The sequence below is a fragment of the Rhopalosiphum padi genome, chromosome 1 (assembly GCF_020882245.1).
Source record: "Rhopalosiphum padi isolate XX-2018 chromosome 1, ASM2088224v1, whole genome shotgun sequence".
Classification (NCBI taxonomy): domain Eukaryota; kingdom Metazoa; phylum Arthropoda; class Insecta; order Hemiptera; family Aphididae; genus Rhopalosiphum; species Rhopalosiphum padi.
In genome coordinates this window covers 55,593,763-55,617,587 of record NC_083597.1, presented here as the reverse complement: position 1 = coordinate 55,617,587, position 23,825 = coordinate 55,593,763, and the positions used below count along the sequence as shown (strand labels likewise).

Here is a 23,825-nt window from a genome sequence, read left to right as displayed (position 1 = left end):
CAATTCTGAGTTAGCGCTTTTAAATTTAAGCTAATTGTACACTATTTTTCTGTAAAAGAAATGTTAAACGTATATTTGAATTTTTATTGAAAAACGGTGCGGGGTAGGTTAGGTCGCTAGGGTGAACATTCCTTTAATCGAAATTAATTCTCATCATTTTAACTAAATAACAGCTTTATGCCTTTATACTAATATATGACCATTGACTAATAAAAATATTTGAAGGACTTACCGGTTAACTGTATTTGAATTAGAACTTAAAACTTTTATGTATAAGACAATTTTGTCTACGTATTTCGGGTGTTATACTTAAATTCCTATAAAATCATCTTATGAGAAACCATTAAATTATACTATCAATATTTTTAACTTAAAAATAAATAATAAACATTTTTTAAATTAAGTGTAGTTTAAATATTTCTCATCATATTTAATGTTGTATAAATATGATAATACAACTAACAGTAAAATGTTCCAAGTTTATACAATTAAAAAGTTCCCGGTATATGTTAAGGCGTAGATATCACTCCACTGTTATTACATTTATATTAATTTCTGATATTCTTCCTATATTCATCTAAACTGGAATCAAACCTATATGGTGACTGCTGATGGCAAAGCTATTTTAATCTGGTGCAGATAACTAATTCTAACCTTTGCTGTAAAAAAACTTTTGTTTGAATTACCATGTCCAAAAATTGTTAAATAGAAAACTTTTTAGGTTTTAATAGTAAATTTAGTAGATATTAATTATGTTTAAGTCTTTTTTATTTTCAAACTTAATATTTACTAGTTACTTATTATTTATCATGAAATTAATCAGCAAGAAATTATACTTTTATAATAACTATTAAGTAGGTATACAATAGTAAGTTAAACATTAACTATATAAATTATGTATTTATATAGGTAAATAAGTAAGTACTTTATAAAGCCAGTAGGTCTTTACATTTTAATTTAAATTAATGATATAGGTTGTAAAACAAAACTGGGTTTTGAATAATCGTATATAAATCTAAAATGAAAATATATAATGCACTTTGATCAATCATCGCCGCCAGTCATGACTTCCATGAATTCTATAAAGAAATAAAATAAAATATACTTAATATTGTTGACTTGTTTATTTTTGTGTCTTGTTAAATATGATTGCACTATAAAAAACAATTTATAAATAATTCATTCTTTTTTAATATTTATATACATACCGCTTGTATTACTTAATTATTTATAAAATAAATTGGTTTTGAGATTTCGTAATTTTTTTTATTTTGTTTTATATTAGAAAATAGACAACAGCTTATATCTAAAATTGGCCTTAAGATTGCATTAAAATATAATTGTTATCAGATTTAAAGAGGAAATATCTGTTTCAGTCGTAAATAGTATTAGTATTTTATAAATATGTATGTGACGAATGTTCAGTGTTTTCTATCATTACAGTATTCATACTTAAATTAAAAAGTGTACGTGTTGGTCAATATATAAATATAATTTTGAATTTTTATATTGGTTTTAAAATTATCGGCTAAGCACTTACAAATAAATGGAAGAAAATATAAGTATTATAATCATAATGTCGAGGCACATAGCTTTTTCAGTTTCTATTTTAAAATTTAAACTTATACTTATGCTTGTATTATACTATTGTCTGTCTGAAAATTCCATACCTACAGTAATTAGTAAACGTATCTTGTGTTTGCCAGAATCTTGTACGTAGCCAAATAGCTTAAGATGTTTAAGCCAACGTAGTGATTAACTATTAGGAAGCCATAATAATATATAAGCTGTATATACTTCTATAGTTTTTGGTAAAAATAAAAATATATTAATCATCTTATTTCGGTTGTAGATAAGGTGAGCTTGATGACGTTTATGAATACTTAGTTAGGCGGAGATAAGACTGAATGTAAAGTGATAATTACTATTTTTTTTATAAAAAATATAATGTGTGCAATTTTAAAAAATATCGTTAATTAAATAAACTAAAAACATATTTTTTGTTTAATATTACATTGTTTGATATAATTATAGAATGAATTTAATGTAAGATAAAAATAAAAAAAACATTAATTTTTTTAATAGTCATTGATTTACTTACATTATGCATAATTAATCTACGTATCTAAAGTATAAATAATAAACGTTTTTTAAATATTTTAAATTAATAAAATTTATTTAAGTTGCATTTTTAGGTGCTCAATAAACAAATAATTTTATAATATTTTATAAATAACGTTTACATTTTAATTAAAAATATCTATGTATATTGTTGGGCTACAAGATATATTATACCATTATTATTCAATGTATTTTATATATATTTTTTTACCTGTGTTGTATTTATTTTTGAAGTATTTTTTTAACAAACAATTATTTGTGACATTATTGACGAAATGGAACTAAACGCCAAGAAAATATTGTTGGCATTTTTCCAGTTAAACATATCGTTGTTTCACTCAATATATTTTTAATGCTTCTCTTATCTTGAGTTAAAATACGAATTCGTATTAAAAAAGCTAGAATATTTTCGAATTTGTTCGATAGATTTATTACTTTCTTTTACGATTTTCATAAAGTTATTCAAAGGATTTTTTGTTTTATATTATTTATAGAATAACGAAAAATATCAGAGACAAAATAATTATAAAAATTTAAAAATTGATTCTATATCATATCATATAATATTATATTGTTATTTTTCTATTTTTTTCTATTTAAAATAATTTTTATTTTTATGATGTTTTATTAGCTTAAATTAAATATTAAAAAAACAAATAGTTATAGTGCGTTTTAAATAATTATACTTCAATTTATTAACTTTTTATACTCGATGTTATATTATTTGTATATTATGTAATTAGTATTAATTACACTGGAGTTGAAAAATACAGAACATTTTTGATTTTATTCAATTAACATTATAACTTGTATATACTTTTTTTTTTTATTTTTTTTTTTTTGATATAATATTTTTACTTATCTTATACATATAATTTAGATTATGATTTTAATTTTTATTATTTATTTTTTCCAAAACGTATTTTTAATAATAAATAATATTATATTGGGTATCGGGAATTATAAGGCTAAAGGAGTATTTTTAAATTTCTGTTTTTTCATACTTAACTACCATGTGTATCAATACTTTTCTAGTATATATCTGCTTGTATTTTCAAGTCACGTAAAATATTATCAGTTAATCAATTTTTCTTTTGGTTATTTAAATAGCTCAGTACGTGTGAAATATATTTGTTAGTATTCGAGTAGACTATAGAAACATTACAATAGTAAAGTATATAAATAGGTAGTATGTTATTTCTCTTTATTCAGTTTGATTATTGATTAATTAAAGTAACATACAACCTATAATGGTTATAATTTATTTTATTTTGTTTTTAATTTCCCGTCACCAACCACTATATTATGTTAGGTAGGTACTTACCTACATTATGTTTTTACGTGCACAATACTATTTTTTACGCCAAGTTTTTAAAAATAATTATTTATTTAGGTTATATATTTATTTTTAGATTCTGAGCGGAGCAATGAATGTATTGGTTTTACAATGATGTGTTATTTTATATTTACTTTTTTTGGGAGTCTGTCATTATGAATTGAAATCTAGGAATGCTTCAACATTTTAACCTAAAAAGAGCGATTTCCAGTTAGTGTTTAAGTTGGTATACCTAATACTCTTCATTTTTCAAAATAATCAGGAAAATAAATTAAAAATTACGAAAAAAAGGATATGTTATACGAAACTAGTTTTTGACTAATTTTATTGTAATTATTTTGTAAGATATTTTGTTGACATTTTCTTTGTTTTATTAAATTTGTTATTGATAGATTTTTTTTAGTAAAATAGTTTAATAATTTAGTTCTAGATTACTTTTTAGATGTACTTAGAATAATTAAAAATATCGAAAATAGATATTCACAATTCAAAATCACAAAAATATGCAAATTCTTTTGTTGTTAAAAATGCATGTTTAATTTGAATATCTAAAATTTAATAATTCCTTAAAAGTTATCCTTACTGGAATTAAAAAAAATAGTTTAAACTAAATCCACTTTAATTTTTTATAAGTTTTTAATAATCAAATTTTAATGTTATTTCATTATTATACAAAAAAATCAGTATAACTTACAATTGGTATTCCTAATAGGTAGTGATAAAAGTAAATTATAAGATTTTCTCAGAAATAATAATGAGCTTTCTCTGCTCAGAATCGTTTTTCGTAGGTATGGATTGATTTATCATAGAGTTAAAATTCAATATTTTATCTATTACAGTGATCTCAACAATTTTCCAGTTTTTATATTATAAATACATTTTCAGAAAAGTTAGCCTTTAACGTTAATACTAGTAGTTAGTAGGTAGCTTAAAAAAAGATAATTTTTTACAAACCGTCAAAGTCGACAGTTCCAGAACCATCTGAATCGATTTCTTCTATCATCATATCTAGATCTTCATTTGTTATTTTGTCGTCTAATTCTTTGAGTATTTCTCTTAAAACATCCGTGGTAATGTAACCATTTCCTATTATGACATATAACTTTTATAGTAACTAAAAATAAAAAAATATTATTTTTTTCATTTAACCTTCTTTATCATATAATCTGAACGCTTCTTTTAGTTCTGCTTGCATAGCCTCCACGTCTTCGGGTTCATCTTCAGTTAGGAATCCAGCTGCTAGTGTAACAAATTCTTCGAATTCTAACTGTCCTGATCCTAAAATCAATACAACGTGTTATCAGAGCTTAAAATGAGTTAGCTATTTGATTCTTAACTTAATATAGTATAATTTGAGTATAATTTTTTTGCATTCATATTAAATTTATTTTATAAAAGTAATTTTATATGAGATAAAATAAAATAATATTTGAACATATGTTTCAGATATCTTTAACGACTAAATATAGGAATAACAAATGCAATTAACCATTTAATAATAGCAATGATAAATTAAGTTTGATCTTTCAAGCAATTAAAAACAACTATAAATTATAAAAATATGTAAATAGATATAAATGATAACAAATTATAACTATTATTTTGTTGAAAATATTCTTCACTATTCACTGAGATCTCTTCCCCCTAACTTGTTTTTACTTAAATTTCTTTATTAAAATTTTGATTATGATAGAAACGATCTTAATTATTGTAGTAAATTCTTTTAGAAGATTATTTTATTGGAAATGTATAAAAATCGAAATTTGAACAAATATTTTTTGAGTTTTTAAATTGTAAGTATTCAGTAACAATAATAGTCGCAAGACATAAGGATTTAGTATAAATGGTGGCAACAATATAATATTTTGACAAATTGTCAGCGGACAAAAGGTAGACTAAATATGTTAACATATATTTTAGTAATTGTATTGTAAATTGTGTGTAAAATTCTTATTAAGGATTATTATTATCCTTTGTACATTAAGTTAAATAATTCGAAAATTACTCGTTTTAAATTCGATTTAGATGCTTTAAAATTTTTATAAATATTATTCGATTAATCATTTAGGTAAAAGAGGATGATTGTTATTAAAAAAAGTTTATATTGCCATAGGATAATGAAGTTTATGAATTTATGGTTTTTAATTTTACCTATATAAATATTCTAAAAATCTTAATTTGAATAAGTGCGTTATTTAATGATAAAATGAGGTTGACTATGCTTAGTGAATCAGTCAGTGTAACATATAAAATAGTAAGCATACATAAAAGTACTAGTTAAATACGAGTTAAATTATTCCTAAAATTACTTCATTTTATATACATCAAATACAAAATGCTTACAGTTTATGTATTTAAAATACAAAACATACATTTTAAAAATTGGCAAAATACTTTAATGTTGCAGGCCTTTTAAAAATCATGTTATAAATTTCATTATGTAGGTTATAATAATAAAAAAAAATTTACTATTGCAGTCTTTTAATGAACTTAACACATCATTAATAAAAAATAAAAATAAAAAAAACTAAACATAAAATAAAACAAAATATTTACGTCACCATAGACTTTAACAATAATGGTTCATATATTTTTTGTGCAATGTACATAATGGAAATTGTGACTAAACAAAAGTAAATATAAATATGAGTTGAATAAAAGTTTATATATTTGATATGGAAAATGTATTTTAGGTACTTATTTTTAAAATACGTATTTAAAATTTTAAAATATTTTATATGAAACATTATTTTTCCCTTCCAATAGTCATAACCAATAATCATAATATACTAAGTTGATAGACGACACACACGCATCTGTTGTCTCTGTAGTAATATAAACAATTTTACATTCAGAAGTATGCATTTTACTTTGTTATTTTTAATGTTAGAGTGAATAGTGAATATCTATTAGACAATTTAAAGTTATGAATAATATCCAGCGTTACACTTCGACTTTTTTTTTATTATTTTAATATTTTAGTGATAAAGTGTGTAAAATATTATAATTTAAAAATCGTCTAAGTTACTTTAAAAATAATATAGATATAAACTATTATATAGTTGCTACTACTGCTACCTTAAATTATTTGTAATATTTTATAGTATAGTTACTTTCTACTTCTTTATTTTTCAAAAATGGTATTTTTAAATATTAATTGTAAATTTTACTCACTTATTTTATTTTTTGAAATATAAACATTTATTATAATGTTATTAGTAGGGCTGGGATTTTAATGTCCTTAAAAAACTCAAAAAATGCATTAAAAAAATGTCTTCAAAATTTATTTAAAATAGCATAAAATTTAAAAAAATTACGTTACATGTACATAAATATTTTATTTTACTTCATATATTAATAATATAATAATAAATAAATGATTATTCTTTATTGTTACACTGAATCACGAGAGCGTGCTTCAGGTTTTCAAATAGAAATGCCCTCCTGTTGTCCGCCAATAAGTTTTTGTAAGTTTTTTTAGATTAAAAAGCTTTTTTTCATTTATTGTTAGCATATAAATATTTTATATTATAAATCTATAATCTATAATCTTTAATTTTAAATTCAAAAACACCAAAAATGACTTAAAAACTCCTAAAATTGTAAAGAAATGTAAAAAAAATGCAAAATAAAATTTCTTATTCCAATTTAAAAATACCTAAAACATATTTGTAACAAAAAAAGCATCGTACAGAAAGCTTCAGAAAAAAATGTAAAGTGCATCGAAATCCCAGCCCTAGTTATTAGTTATTTATATCTATACTAATAAATAATGATAATGATTTTTGTTATTTAAATCTATAGTTAATTTTTTGTGTATTTAGTATTCACATTGGTAAATTTGTAGCTATTTGTAGTCCTTACTCCTTAATATCAGACAAGGGAATGTAAAAAAAAAAAATTATCTTGGTATTATTGAAACATAGCCAAAAATAATTCATATGTCTATCAATATTTCTGTGTCTGATTAAGTTTCATACCTCTAGGGTCCAATATTATTTGTGTTTGCTACAATATTAGATTCTAAACATGTATATGAGTAATTTTTAACTAAATATTTATCTGATGTAAATATAACACTAAAAATGACATTTAATAGCGAACTGTTAACTTGTAAGTTAGTTCGCATAAGTATAGGTATATAATGCTGTTATATAATAATTCATGGACAAGTTGTAAGCAATTTGTTTAAAAAATAATTTTATTTTGTGATTGGGATATTTGGTTTCAAGTATATAAAATTTTAAGTTATAACTTTTAGTTAAATTTTAAACCAAATAAGATTAACAATTTTAAATGTGATTCGTCAATTCACTTTAAGGGATATATTGCGAGACATAATTTATATATTTTTGTAATAATAATAATAATACATTTTTTGTAATTAAAATATTAATTTAAAATATTTGTTTTTTTTTATTTACAGGTAAGTGTTTTAAGTTAGAAAATCAACTTAAAGAGAAATCAACAGTCGTACCTTAGGTAATAAAATCAAAATTAATCGTTATGGATATAATAGACATTTAAATGTGTATACCATAATAGTTAAACAAAAAAATTTCTGTTATACAAATCTAATAACAGATAATTTAGATACACTTTTAAAAAGTATTTTTTAGTGTTAGTTATTTGCACTTTAACTCATATTAGTTAAGTTTTCGATTAGCTATAGAAAGTATGATAATTAAATATTTTACCATCTGCATCGACCTCAGCAATAATTTCTTGTAATCGGTCCTCGGAAACGTCGTGTCCCAACATTTGAAGAATTGTGCCAACCATGTTGGCTTCAATGTATCCTTTGTCTTGAGCGAAAGCATCAAAAGCTCGTTTTAGTACTAGGATAAATTTATTCATTATTAAACTGTTCAATGCAATTTTTTTTAGATATATACTTATTACGTTTATATATAGTAAATAAAAAATACTTACGAGCTATTTGATCTTTATCTAGATCGTCCTAAAAACCAAAAAAATAATTTTGATAATTAATTATAATCTATTTTATAAGAAATCGTGTCAATAAAAATTATTTAACTATAGTTTGAAAGTACTTACTTTAGTTACCATTTTTTGTCGATAAAAAAATAATTGTATTAAATAGAATGAACTGTGCTGCTGTTCTTTTGAGTGAACTAAGTTTTAAAGAGCAGCCAAATATTGAGGTGACTAGCAGAACTCCGAGGACTGATGCATAGACGTCATAAAATGAAGTGGTCCCAAGCCAAGTACTAACAGTCTCCCTCCTGATTGTTCAAGTTAAAATTACGCCTATGTGTATTGTCTCTTCCCTTAAAAGTTAATTTTACTCATTCTTTTAAATGCCATTGTAGAATCGCTTAATATTTTTTACGCAGATTTATAAGTTGTGTAATTTATTACTCTTGCATTATAATGGGCTTTTGTGTTATGAATTAAATAATGACTATGTAAGTATAGTACTTATTATAATATAAATATATCATATATGAAATATTATATAATATGATTTTTATATATTACATTGGTCATGACTCGTGATATATATATATGCATTTATTAATTTAATATCTATCGACTATAAGTTATTGTATGAATTTATTTTTTCTGTTATAAAAAAAACTAGCGTATGTTTTATATTATTAAATTAAAGTAAATTTTATAAATAAGTCGCATATTGGACACTATTTTGGCACTCGATTATGGATCGACCGCGTTTAAATTTAAATGTCATTTGGCGTACACACAATGGGGACATATTGTATCGATTGTTATTCACCAAAAACTATGTATGTGGTTTGTACGCATTTATAATAATTATTTATTTGCTCACCCCTTAACATTCTACTTACTATTGTCAACGAGATATATTGTATTGCAATTTTCATTACCACCTTAAACATGATGCATTTTACATTACTATTAATTATAAATATATTATTTAAATATATATATAACTACATAATTTATATTATTATGTGTAGGGTATGAATATATATTTCTTAAATATTCTAAGTGATATTGTTTTGTAGTTTTTGATTGTTTTCCAATTTATGAATGGTTATTTTTTTTTTAAACACTTAATATTAATTTTTAAACTTAAGAAACTTGGTCATTCAACTGTCCTAGACGTTAAGGTAGTGTGGATATATGTATTATATATTTGTGTATCGTTATTTTAAACAGTAAAATACTTATAAAATATACTTTAAAAAACATTAAGATCACTGATCTGTTTACGGTTTTGTTATAAAATAACTGGACACTAAATATTGCTTAGTTTTATTTAACTTTAAAACTATCGATATTTTTAAAAATATAATTTCATAGCTTGAGGGTTATATTTTTCATTAAAAAAACTTTTATTCAATAATATACACTTAAGGATTAAATGTGCGAAACTATCAAAGGTATAACTAAAATATAAGTTAAAACTAGGATAAAATAAAATAATGTTGTTTAAATCAGTTAGTTTTTAAAATAACTATAGAAATTGTCTTGGTAAAAATTGTTGTTAGGTAGGTAACTAAACTTTTTTTTTAAATTAATATTATTGTTAAATTTGACTTTCTTAAAATAATTGTATCATAAGAAAAGACGTAATTTTTATATCACTATTATATTATGAAAGTTTTGAAAATAATTTAAATAAGTATTGTTATGGTCATATTATATTTAATATTGTGGACAGTATATTTGCACAGTAATGGTCCTGTTGCCTTGTAACTATAAGATAAATGATGAGCTGTTTTATTCATTGGTTCATTCTGTATTTCTGTGTACATGATATTTGTAGAACTTTCCATTTAATGTTATGTTCTATAATTCTGGTCGACTTCTAGTAGGTAATAATAATATGATCCATCTGATGGTGGTTTACGATGTATTTTATCACATGAAATTTACAGTCGCTCCTTTAATAAAACCCTTTTGCACACTACTGTTGACTTTCTTTATCGCAAGCTTTAACTTGGACTAATTATTTATCATGTTCTTAACGAATAATACAAAATGTAATGATATTACAATATTGTATTCAAAATTATTCAATCGTAGTAACAATTATTTTATACAAGCGATAGTAGAAGATAGTTATAATATCAATGTAAACAGTTATAATTATTTTAGCAAATTAACGAAACCAAATTATGTGATGCGTTGCTTGAGTGATGTAAATTAGTTCTCAATTTAATTAAATTTAATGCATTTTATAAAAACAATTAAAGGTTATCTTTAGATAGTATTTTAAAATTTGTGTTATTAATTTTAAAATAAGACAACTAAACGATTTATCTCATTATTAATGTTTTTTAAGCATCTGTGATATTATATTTTAGTTTTCTTTTAATTACTTAAATTATATTTCTTGGAATTCAATAATTAATTATAGTGTATAAATAAATAATCCAAAGCTGTTGCAAAGATTAAAATACCTGACAATATAATGATTATAACTCGCATTACAAATTGTATATAGGTGATTTCCTTTTTATTATTCAAGTATTATCTGAATTATATATATATTTACCTAAATTTATGTTAATAGAACTTAATATCAATAAAATAGGTTTATTAAAGGTAAAATATCGATCGTGAGAGCCACTATAAAAACGATTTCGAACTCTTAACTGAAATGGATTACCAAAGTTTCTCAATTTGTGATAGTGAACCTATTTAAAAGAAGAAAAACAATTAGGCCACTTTTGTGTGTTCCCGTTCGTATTGTCTTCATTCGACTCGGCTTGGCTATTACCGTCTAGTCTATGGTACTATTATCCTTCTCCTTTTGTTCTTACTATTGATTCAAAAACACAATATCATGGCCAAGGAAAAAATCCCTGTGCCTAACATACAACTAATAGAAAATTCTTGATTGCCCTTTTTGTATTATTAGTATGGTTTTAAATTATACGGTTATAATATTTATACGTACTTAATATGAAAACTTAAAATTATCAAATTTTTATATACTTAAAATATTAATTTAAGTTTCAATAAATAAATAGAAGAAATTATGGCAAAATAATTATTTTTAAGTTATTTAAAGTATTGTAAGAAGTATTTAGGTTTGATATTTTTTATTATAATTAAATTTGTTTGACATCATGAAACCGTATTTAGTATGAATTATATATATATATAAATATAAATAGGAATCGAAGAATAATCAGTTTATTTATATTTAATTGTAATGCATTGTAATGATTTGTTAATACTCCTTAGATATAGTTAGTTCATTATTACCTTTTAAGAATAAGAATATATTTTTATAAGGTACATTTTATAGAAATTAAATTAAATTTATTAGATTGTATTGCATTTTTTTCATTTTACATATTACACATTTTTTAAATTTAAATAATATATAGTAGTTGAAATATTTAAGATTTAAGATGCTAAGAGTACCCATACTTAATTAACTGCTGGTTAATTTGCATTGAGTGTTTTTTGTTTTGCATTTTCTTGAGTGATGTATGCTTTGATATTTCGATTGGAAAGTTTCTGAAGCAATGTAATTAAGTAATCAAATTGGAAATGTATTGTACTTTACATTTTACATTTATATTTGTATTACACTTAGTGTTAATCAATATTGTTATTTATATTTGTGAAGTTTCTTTAGTTTTGATTCATATGTATATTATGTTTATTATTCTGTTTTTAAGGAAAATATAATTATACCTATTTCTTTTTATGGTTTATATCCCTAATAAATGTTTTTCTTAGAAAATAATTAATTCAAACTAAAATGTATTTTAGACGTATAATATTTGAGTTTTTTTTTGTTTTATATTGTACTGAAATCGAAAGTTTACCCGACTAAATAGATTATGAAATGTATATATAAGGAATAGTTTATATTTTTGGGAGATAGATTGAGTAAATTTAAAATAATGCTTAAATTAATATTTAAGCCTTAAACTATCAGTAACCACCTCTAAATATAAATATATTTGTAACTGATAAGTGGTATTAATGAAATATGACGGTACTATAACCCCCTATCGCCACAACTTAAGTGTTCGTGAATTTTACAATACAATCATTTTAGCCGCGAGTTGTATTATTTTATGTGAACTTTGTTAAAATAACGTAATAGTTAACTTGTCATTACTGAAGTTTTAGATTCATATTATAATACCTAACAGATATTTTTTAATAACTTTATGCTTTTATGTTATTATTACTTTCTAACTGTTAAATATTTATAAAATTTGTTGAATTAATTACATAATGTATTGCTTAAATTGTAGGTGATTAAGTAATAATAATAATAATAACTATGAACACTTTAAATTATACCACTAACGTACATTACACGTGCTTGTTTTTTATTTAACAAATTGTCTGAAAGTGGTTTACGATAATATTCTTTATTTTTTGTTGAAATAACTTGATAAAATAATGTAATTTGTTTTAAATGTATGAGATTAAGATTAATTTAACGTTTTAAATTGTGTCATTCATCGATGTGTTTATAATGCTTATATTTAATTTTACATGATATATATATATATATAATTTGTATTGTGGTTATTATATATTTTACGGGACGAAGTAGTTAAACAAAATAGATACTTAGTTTTTATATTTTTTTATTAATCTAATATCCAGGTGTATATATGCATTTAGTTTGTAGGTACATTGATACACTGGTATGAATGCTTCTTTTTTTAAAGAAAATATATTTATATAAATAATTTTCTTAACTTATCTTTCACTTTACTCCTCTAATAAACTACTTACTCATAAAGTATTTATCCCGAATATTTAGGGACACTTTTGAACTCATTTGAAATGTCTATCTCTTCATTATAGAATACCATTGAATGTCCATTAGTAGTGAATAATTTATTAGCAAACATTTTTATAGCATACGTTCGTTGCCCCAAAAACTGTAATATATATTATACTATTATATTGTTTAAAAAAAAAAAAAAAAAAAAAAAAAAATGTATACGCGTGTGTGCAATGAATATCTCACATTGTATTTGCTTGAGCTATTGTATTTTAACACTTTTTCCCGACACATTTTTCATTAAATTTCGATAGTGTAGTATAAATAAGAGACAGATTTAAGACAGAACGATATAAACATAAAATTGAGCAAAGAAAACATAAGGACCTTGGTAGTGGAATTTGATTAATTTGATTTAGGTATTATATCTCAAATGACGAAGAAGTTAATAATGTATATAGTTTCTATGTATAGGTTACGCGTGGTTAAAGTAGAGAACTGGGTATTTTGTAAATTATGTTGTATAAAATGATATTTGTGTACTATTATCGTACATATAATGCACGTCAACGAAATTATAGTATTAAGTGCTTAATAAGTTTACTTTTATAAATTTGTCACTTTATTTTTAACGAGTATTTGGTTTCGTTACAAGAAAATAAAAAAGACGCACCCGTATAGAGTCGGTGGTGGTAATATTTGGAAAATATAAAATACGTTGGCGTGAAAAGTATGAATAGTCGGCAGAGGTAGTTTGCTGTATAGGCAGGGGAGGGGGATGTCGATGAGAGAGAGCTGACATATTCGGGTAAACGACTGGGATGGGGAAACCGACAGTGGTGGTATACAGATCGCCGGGCTCGTGGATGACGGCGATCGCGCTGTAGGGTGGCGGTAGAACGAGGAAAAGAACCAGCTATCATTTAAAGATGGCAGCACTGTTTACAGTATTGCGGGGGACAATTTTACCCTCTTTCCGCCGGGGAGGCTGGTCGCAGCCATCGCTGCCGGAGCGTGCTTCTATATTTTTCACAACCGTCGGCAGTCGACGTTTAAACGCGCTACTAGATCGGTCTAGGTTGGTCGTACGTATTGCCGTCGTCGTGATCGTGTTTTGTCGTGGTCGTAATTTGTTCGTTATATCTGGTGATTTCTCGTCCGTTGCGTTTATATAAAGTGTATATATCGGTACAACGTTTGTAACCACCGCTGCGTTTTCGATTATTTTTCTCATTTATTTATTTACATCGACATAGATGTAATTTTTTTTATTAAAAGTCCTCCACACTTCATCCTTTTTTAACTTATCACTCTGATATTCTGATAACCAACATGTTTGAGTGTTTTTCTTTTACTGTCTGTAAATATGTATAATACAAATATATTTATATACGCACGACATATAAACATAATATGTATATTCCCGTGTTTTTTAACTATTATTATTTCCATCGTGCCGCTGCCACCGTAACTGCCGTCATGTTTTCTTCTCTTTCTTTGCTTCTCACTTAATAGCCTTTTATCTCGAGTACTTAGTTTTCGTCGTTTCAATCGTCATATACACTATACGTTTTCTCGCGCCGATCAGCAGTGTACTCAAGTATCGAAATTTATTTGTGCGATGGAGTCCGACACGATGTCTACTTAGGTGCTGTTTAACTTTAATATACATTTTTAATATTTGAATGTTTCGAAATTGCTTTTTCTATACATGGCAGGTGGTAGTTTTTTTTTTTGAGAGAGATAAGTGATAATCAGTTAGTCGTCCAAACCGTCTCTTTTAGATCAGTTATAAGTTGTCAAATTCATCATAGTTAGAAAAGTTATAATAATAAAAAAAAATAATAGTATAATTATATATTAGTATTTGAATGTGAATGGCATTAATAATATTTTCACACGGCGTTTTGAATAGGCAATGTTGCTACATACGTGAACGTGAATACTTCGCATGAAACAAGTAAAATGGTTGACTTGTTTCTGGTATTTTCGGTTCATATTTAACTGCGGAATGTCATCAAATGTATAGTCACATACAATTCCCCGAAGGAAGTTAAACGTGAGAATTCCACTAAATTATGGTCCTCACTTCCGAATAGTTGTATTTTAAATGAAAGATAATTTTTGTTCTAGACAATTGAATTGTAGATATGAATCATGACCGAACATTGTGCATGTTATACTCGTGATAGGGTCTATACGTATTCTTCGGATTAAATAGTTTAAACATAAATATGATAAAAATTTATTTTTGTTCAATATTATTTTGAAACCTATAATGTTATAGGAATAATGAAAAACTTCTTGTATTTAATATTTGAAAGTAAATTAGTGTAATGCAAATACATGTATTACCCCATCAATTAAGAATAATACATTCCTAATAATATTTATATTTTACTAGTCCAATATTTTATTTTTTTTCCAGTTTATAATTTATTCTGAACAAATTAATTTTTTGTATTTTAATGATAAGTGTATTCGTTATTCATCATAAAAAAAATAATAAAATTTATTTTAATTTATACTGATATAAATCATTTGATATTTCAATTGTATAATGATTTTTAACTATTATGAGTCATGCATGTAGCCCAAATAACTGTATTTTGTTTAATAATTAGGTTTTATGGATTGGTTATTTGTTTGCTCTATTATTTTGAACAAATGTGTTAGAAATTAAAATTAATCATTTTATTATGAATATTTAAAACTTTAAATATAAAGTATATTTAGATGACACTGTAGATTACGAAACTCCTTATGATAACTAGTGTTTTTAATATGATGGAAAACTGGAAAGGGAATGAATTCTATTCTAAATGATCCTATATTGTTCGCACGAATTACTATCAAATATTGTCATACACTCGACGGACAATTCCAATTGTCAATCGAGAGCAAAAGATTTCCCGCATTGGAAAATGTTTGCATTTTAAGTCTACATTCCATTGTGTTGTTGTTGTGTAAAGATTTAAATACATTCCTAACGAATTTCTGAATGTTAATAAGAAAAATTTGTCATTGTTGATATTTTTTAAACTTAAGTTTTTCTAAAATATTTTTTAAATATTGGTGAAATACACGTGTGTTCAAGCTTATCATATATTTGAAATTAATATAACTTTAAAATTTGAGTTAGATAGTTATCAGAATTGTTTGAGAGCTATATTTGTATGAGAAATTATTGAAGGATTTTGAACTATGCGTCTAGTTGAGGACTATTTTTAAGGACATTTTTAATATATATGTTTTTAATTGTTTGGAAATATGACTATTTGGTATTTGCATCCATCAAATCGATAATGGGATAACTTATTTAATTTTAAACTCTAAGTAGAGAATGAATGTATTAATTATGTAAACAATGATGTAGTATATCTTTTTTTCTGTATTTTGTCATCTTTTAGGGCTAAAAAAGTGCTTAGATTTTCAACTTTGTGAAGGGTTTTTGGTAGGAAATTGGATCTAACGTATACTTTGTGTATGTGTGGTATAGAGGGAGGGGGCTTAAAAGTTTCATGTTATTTTTCAATTATTGAGAAAAACAATTTGAAAACGAATAAACTTACTTAGACAATTAACATTTTTACTAGGTATTTATATTAACATTTTTTTAAAAAATATTTTGACTCATTTTGAGCTTTTTATAAACATATAGATATTTAAAATTTATAAGTGTTTTTAATTTGTTTTTTTACAAATTATAAATATTGATAAAAAGAAAAAACAAATCGCTTAATTAATTGCTATTATTTTGTTGTAATTCAAGAATTCTATTCTTGGGTACTTGAAACGTTTAACGTTTAACGTTTATTATTATATTTTATATACATTATGTTATTTTCAAATGCAATGTTTTTGGCAAAAATTAATTCAACTTATTGTGTTAACCTTTCTATAATAATAAAATAAATTACGTTACCAATATAAATATATCAAATAATAATGTAATATATTTAGTAATATTGGCTTGAGAGACGGTCTTTGCTCAGAATCGTCTTTTGTATGCAATGAATTATTATTGAATTAAAATTGAACACACTCATTACAATTCTTCAATGATGAGTTACACTCGTCGCCTAATGTACAATAGAGCGGTTATCTATTTTCCGATTTTTTTTTAAAGCTACTTTTTATAGTTAAAATAACAGATTAAATTATTCAATCTTTAGGTTATTTTCTTAATTGATAATTTTATAGTGATACATTATATGATGCAGATGAGTAGCATTAAAATATTAAGAGTATTAGAGATTATGTTTCGCATATTGTTTAGCATATATGATTATAGTTACGGAAAAGAATTGTAGATTGTGTATTCTAAATAGCGAGTAAAGAGTTTTTCCCTCTCTGGCTGTACGTACGAAAAAGCTATTGACGTTCTTGGAATTAATGTTACTCTGAGATAAGTATTGTCCATAAACATAAATAACTGTGTAAAGTCATAATAATTTATTTTGGGAATCTTTTTCGAAGAGACATTTGTCGATGGAAACATGCTGGAGGAAAATTATTTAACTTAATTAACTGTTGATTGAGGAAAAAACATTGTTGCATTTATTTCGTTTTTATGTTGACAGAAATGTTTTTTGGCAAATCTGGATTAGATTATTATGTACATCTTACATCATTTTTTTGTTTGTTTTGAAATAAATATATGACTGAATTTGTCGTTAAAATATATAATTTGCTAAATTGTATAAACATTTGGTAGATAAAAAAATAATTGTACTAATACATAAATAAATACATTAGTGAATCGTTTAGTTCAATTTTAATTGAACAGTAAAAACTTACAGTTTTGTAAGTTATTAGTTATTACAACTGAGAAACATTATTATTATTAATTAATCAATTTCTATAATAAGTTGATTAAATTAACACTATTAATATTAGGCAGTGTTGGTTATTAATTAAAACTTCATATGGTTAAACATATTTATCGATTTTTTATATTTTATGCTTAAAAAACCTTTTGCGATAGGTATATAGAGACCAATATTTTGCCACTTGTCTCATTTCGATTAATTTGACACAACATAATGGTGTAGCTGTGGTACTATTATAATTTAAAGTATTTATAATATTTTATAAATCATCGCTTTTAAAAATCGAACGAATCTTGAAAAAAACAGTATTTGCATAAATTACTTTTAAATTTATTGTTCGAGGGTTGCAGGTAGTTTTTATATAGTCTTGAATACTTAATTTCTTCAATATTCTCGAAAATAATATCTAGTTTATGCCTTGCTGAGTACCTACCATAATAGATTTGTTAATTAGGTACTTTTTCCGTTTATACGAAAGAGTTAAGTATTAAATAATTAAATTATTATATCCTTGAAAAATATTCTTATAATCATAACCATCATTATTATTTCTCTTATTAAAAATGCTAGTATCAGTTTAGTAAATGTCCCTTATTAGTTATTTTAAAGAGATTTGAGTTATTGTTTTTTCAAACTTATTATTTAAAGAATACATAACAGCTATACATGATAAAGCTTTACATTTTAGGAAGTTTGTAATCTAACGTATATTAAAATATAGTTCGTATTTGATTATCTCGGTCTGTGCTGGAATATGATTTTATTATTTGGTCAATGCAACCAAGCTGACCTAATAAATAGATTTGAAAGTGTTCAAAGACGTTTTTTTTATGTTTATTTACATTTAAATCATTTAATATTGATACTGATATTAATCAAATAGCATCTGGAGTTATAATTGATAGCCTTGCACATCGCTATTATGTAATTTACGTTTGTAGGATCAATGGTTTATTTAGTTATACAATTGATAGAATATTAAAGATAATACTATTTATAGTCATATCTGTTCACTCGCATTTCAATCTCCTAGTTTACGGTCCATCCTAACGTCAAGATACAGTTACTATATGTTCAGATCAACCTTATGTTAATGACTTAATACTATTTATATTGTCGATTCCTTTTAACATTCTTTAATCAAATTAAAAAAAAAAATCTATAAAAATATTTTGATATATAATTTATGATTAAGTTAAAGCCTTCTTTAATAATATTTGTTTTAATTTAATTTTTTTAATTAAAATTTATATCGTAATCAATATTATTAATATATTAAATTGTATAATGTGTCCTCCAGAGTGTAAATAAATAAATATAATATATTAACTCAATCATTTTTTTATGACACAAACATTAAAATGGTCGGAATGTTCATAAAGCCATTATATTCATAAAATATATTTTTATTTTTATTTAGATTTATTATTTATTTAATTAAAACTGTTTAGACATCAAACAAATTTGAAGAATATATATTTTTTAATACAATAATGTTATTTTTTTGTTACTGGGAAGTAAAAACACTTTTTATAGTATTAAAAATCAGATTAAAAATGGTCTAAAAGTTTTATTTAATGCTTTTATTGATTGAACAGTGGAGACAGATGGGTTTGAGTGTAGACAGATAATTTAAGTTATTCGTATTTTCAAAATTCCCATTTAACTTTGAGAAAATTTCAAAACTATGATAAACAATTGTAATTGTTAGTAAATTTGCCATGTCAAGTTTGATAATATAAAATCAATAAGGGAATAAAATTGTTCTAAAAAGTTCACGATGTGCATTATCATATTAAACTATCGAATAATAATATTATTTGTTAGGTATTATAAATAAGCATTATATTGAAAACTTTGACATTTTATTAAAATTATTAGGAATTTATTTGCATGTATTTTTTTAAATCATATTATTCCTAGTATAGGTCTATTAATCATATAAGTATTTGGAATTATATAATTCGTTTACACTTTAATATAAATAAAACTAAATTATTCAATGTTTGCAATATTGCTTTTAAGATTAAAAAACTGCTAACAACTAGCTTAAAATTGTTTTCAGATGGTGATTGGTCATTGTTTTCAAATTGTGTGTAATACCTAATATATTATTTTAGATAGATTTGTTTCTATGTATACCGTGAAATACAGTGAAGGAACTTAACGTGCAACTAATGTGTGTATTATAAGACTTAATATTTTTAATGCGTACATATAATAGCACTTTAAAAAATCGAAGTAAATATTTGTTTAATACTGATTGCACTCGTTTATCTATTTGATTTTCAATGGAATATATTTTTTTTCATAAGTTCCGTTAAAAAATTCTTAGAATTACGAGGCCATTAATTCAATTACTTTTATATTTTTTTGCTTGTTTTGGAAATTTATGAAAAAAAAAAAAAAATTTCTTTTGTTATGTAATTGTTCATCATAGTTGTTGTATTGTAATTGTGTGCAATGTTACGGCAGATTGGCTAGTAGTAAGTTTCCTTAAACTTGTGTTCATCTCGATCACTAAAACTTATTTCACCATCATAGTTTAAACATGTAAACTTTTTTGTTTGCTGATTTGTAATCTTCGTATTTTATGCGTCAGTACTTGGTGAAATATATATCTATCTAGAGATCATTATTATTTTACTCTGTTGGTCTATTTTAGAAGCAATATATAATAAGTCTAGATATTATTTTTTTAGTTTAATTGTTTTTAGTATTTTCGTTGTATTTTATTTAGCTTCTTCAGCAAGTTAATGTAATTTTTCTTAACAATTCTACTCTTTATAATAATGTAGTATATATATAAAAGTTTATTGAAATTTATTTATGAGTCATGTTTTATTTTCAAGAACAAAACAATTTTCATATTACTATACTAATAGTTTTGTGGTGTTCAAATTATTTTTTTGTATAAGTTTGTTTACTGATAAAATAATATGCATATTGCACAAATTATAATAATATTCGTTTATTTTAATTATATTACTAGATTATTTTTGAATCATAATTAAGATAATTGTATTCATTATGCAAACAATATTATTTTCAAATTGCTATTTATTTTTTTATTCAGAAACTTATTTTTATATTAAATTAATTGCTATACTTAAAACTACATTCAAATGTATCATATGATTATAAAAAAATAACCATTTACCTTTAAGTTGGGCTTTTATTTATATATCTGTATGTATCTATATACAATTATAAGTATATTCAAAGTATCCCATTAACGAGGAAAAATGTATTTACTTAGTTATTTTGTAAAAACTAAAGATATTTTATAATGTATATTTCAGTAACTAATTTTTACTTTTTGCTATAGAATTATAATATTAAATATATTAATTTTAAGTATAAAATTTTAAAGATGCCTTTAGCTTACTTAATTGTACATTAAATTATTTAATTGATTACTGTTGTCATTTTAATAAAGTGTTTGAATAAATCATTACAATGGAATAATTTCTATTCTCTTAAATATTTTAAAATTTGACATGACTAAAAGTGTTCTAATAAAAAAATAAAATATTTTTTTGACTAATATTGTTTTTCTGTTGGTTGATGTAATTTAAGTTTTTTTTTGTTTGGAATATGGCCCAAAAACTTAGAGAAAGATTTCTTTTATAAATAATAGTTTTTTTTTTATCTAGAGAATTAAAAAAGAGCAGTTTTCCAAATAAAATTAATTAAATGGCCATAGTATGTTTTAATTACCAAAGACTGCCGGTGTCAGTCGTTTTAATGTCCTAAATAAGAAAAAGTCGTCTGAAAAATGCAACGGATTACGGTTAATTAAATGAAATGTGTCTTTAAAAAAGGATGTCAGGCGTAGCTCATCTTTTATAATACAATTATTGAAATAGGTACTCAATGATTCTTTAGAATAATGTGTAATTATTTATATATAATATATTTAATAATTACACATATATTTATTTACTAGAGAACTTGGATTCATTTGGAATTTACGTATTGTTTCACAGGTGTAATTAATGCTGAGTGAGAAGTATTAAATTGTGCTTTGAAAAACATTATATATGTAGACTTCTCTAACATTCGTTGATACATGTCTAAAAATTATAATTATAAATGTTATTACGTATACTTGAGTAGTTTAAACATTCAGTAAATTAAGTATGTTTCTCGTGTACCTTTCTAGAGTATTGTATCATAATATACTAAATTATACGCTGAATGTAAACAAAAATAAAAATCATGTAAATTGTAATACTCAAATCATTTTTAGGAGCTAAAGATAAATACTGATATTCAACTGTTTTTGTACGTATTTTTTTCTCTACAGTGAATTGAAACTAATATATTTGGTATCATTTCGTTTGGTTTAGAAATTATATATTTTACTATTGTTCTGCGTTGATGAGGTTTAAACTGTTTAAAATTATTTATTGGATTTTTCTTTGTCATTGCTGTTTATATTTATTATCTTGTATATTTAGTTTATTGTCGTATATTTTTCTAAGTGATCACGTAAAATCTATTGTTCCGGATATACCTACGTATAAGAATATTTAATAAACACTAACTATACATTTTATATTGAACATTTTAAGTTTCATATAGACTTTGAATATTAATTGATATTTGATATTAAGAGGTATTACTAAATCATGGGTCGTTGTTAAGTTAAATGACATACAATATACGATTTATAAATGGCACGATTGAAAAACATCGTACTTAGATAATAAATAAATTGAAATAATTTAATAAATTATAGTTAAAATAAAGTTTCAGAAAACGTCAATATGTTTAAATGGTTTGACATTTCTAAAACTTTTTAAAGATTAATGGATTTTGTTCTTTAACACCTTTTGAAATTATTTGTAGATAACATTATTATTTTAATGATAAATATAGAATGATTCACTAAGAATGCTTACTCCTATTTTTTTTTATTTGATAATACATTTAGTATATTTGATTCTTGATTTTTTTTTAAATATATTTAAATATTATATTTTTAAGCTTCTAAATTTTTTTGTAATACTATTTGTAATGGTACAACTGTGATGAATTATGTTTTTTTAAATTAAAATTTCTCTTATTTATTGTAAATTCCTTAGTTGACAATTTTTTTTTAACACGTTGATGTATTTAATTAAAAATTTGAATGACTAGTTAATAGTTATTATTTATTACAATGTTTATATTAAGGATAATATTATCCCTTAAAATTGGTTTTATTTTAATATAAAATATATGTAATATCGTATGTAATATTATTATACTTGAACAATTTTTATAAATCATAATTGTTGATAGATAATAACAATTATTATAGTCAATCTCCATGTTTTTCAAATTCATTATCATGTACTTTTATGTCCTAGTATACAAAGTTAAATAACTCAAAAACTGCACATTTGAATTTTTGATTTTATTACGTCAAAACGTTCATAAAAATTATCCACTAAATAATTAATTGTATACAAGGTATATTCGTATATGTATATCAAAGTATAATTAAAAATTCTAAAAATCGGACTCTGAATGTATTATTGAAAATAAAGGGGTTAAGCATGCTTGGTGAATAATCTAGTATAGTAAAAGCGACGTCGTTGAAATGCTTTTAATAATTGCAAGGAAAGTTTATTTTAGAAAAAAAAAATGACTTACTTTATAAAATATAAATTCGCTTTGTTTTAAGTCTGAATATAAGTGAAGTTTTTTTCACAGAATGATACATATACCTTAACATTTTTGGAATTATCCATGTGATTGTTTTATCCATTACACAACAAAAAATATCTTTATACGATTTTAAAGTTCTTTATTTTTTAGTAAAATTAAT

General features: G+C 23.5%; 2 protein-coding genes across 4 annotated transcripts in view; one reads left to right on the top strand and one right to left on the bottom strand.

Annotated features, from left to right (window-relative positions):
- LOC132917474 (neurobeachin) overlaps positions 1-23,825 on the top strand; it is a 225,672-nt gene that overhangs the window by 3,903 nt on the left and 197,944 nt on the right. For 2 of the 3 annotated variants that reach the window (XM_060978225.1, XM_060978224.1), the window contains exon 1: positions 13,408-14,823. The exons of the other annotated variant lie outside the window; for it this stretch is intronic. The gene's annotated coding sequence lies outside the window, so the exon portion shown is untranslated. Of the gene's footprint in view, positions 1-13,407; positions 14,824-23,825 lie in introns of those variants that run through there. 3 annotated transcript variants of the gene reach the window in all.
- On the bottom strand, positions 751-8,674 carry LOC132917475 (troponin C, isoallergen Bla g 6.0101). The gene is made up of 6 exons (XM_060978227.1): positions 8,516-8,674; positions 8,390-8,417; positions 8,155-8,295; positions 4,607-4,735; positions 4,412-4,543; positions 751-1,079 (listed from the first exon to the last, which is right to left on the bottom strand). Exons 1-6 carry the CDS (start codon positions 8,525-8,527, stop codon positions 1,045-1,047), a joined length of 477 nt encoding a protein of 158 aa, XP_060834210.1. The 5' UTR covers positions 8,528-8,674; the 3' UTR covers positions 751-1,044.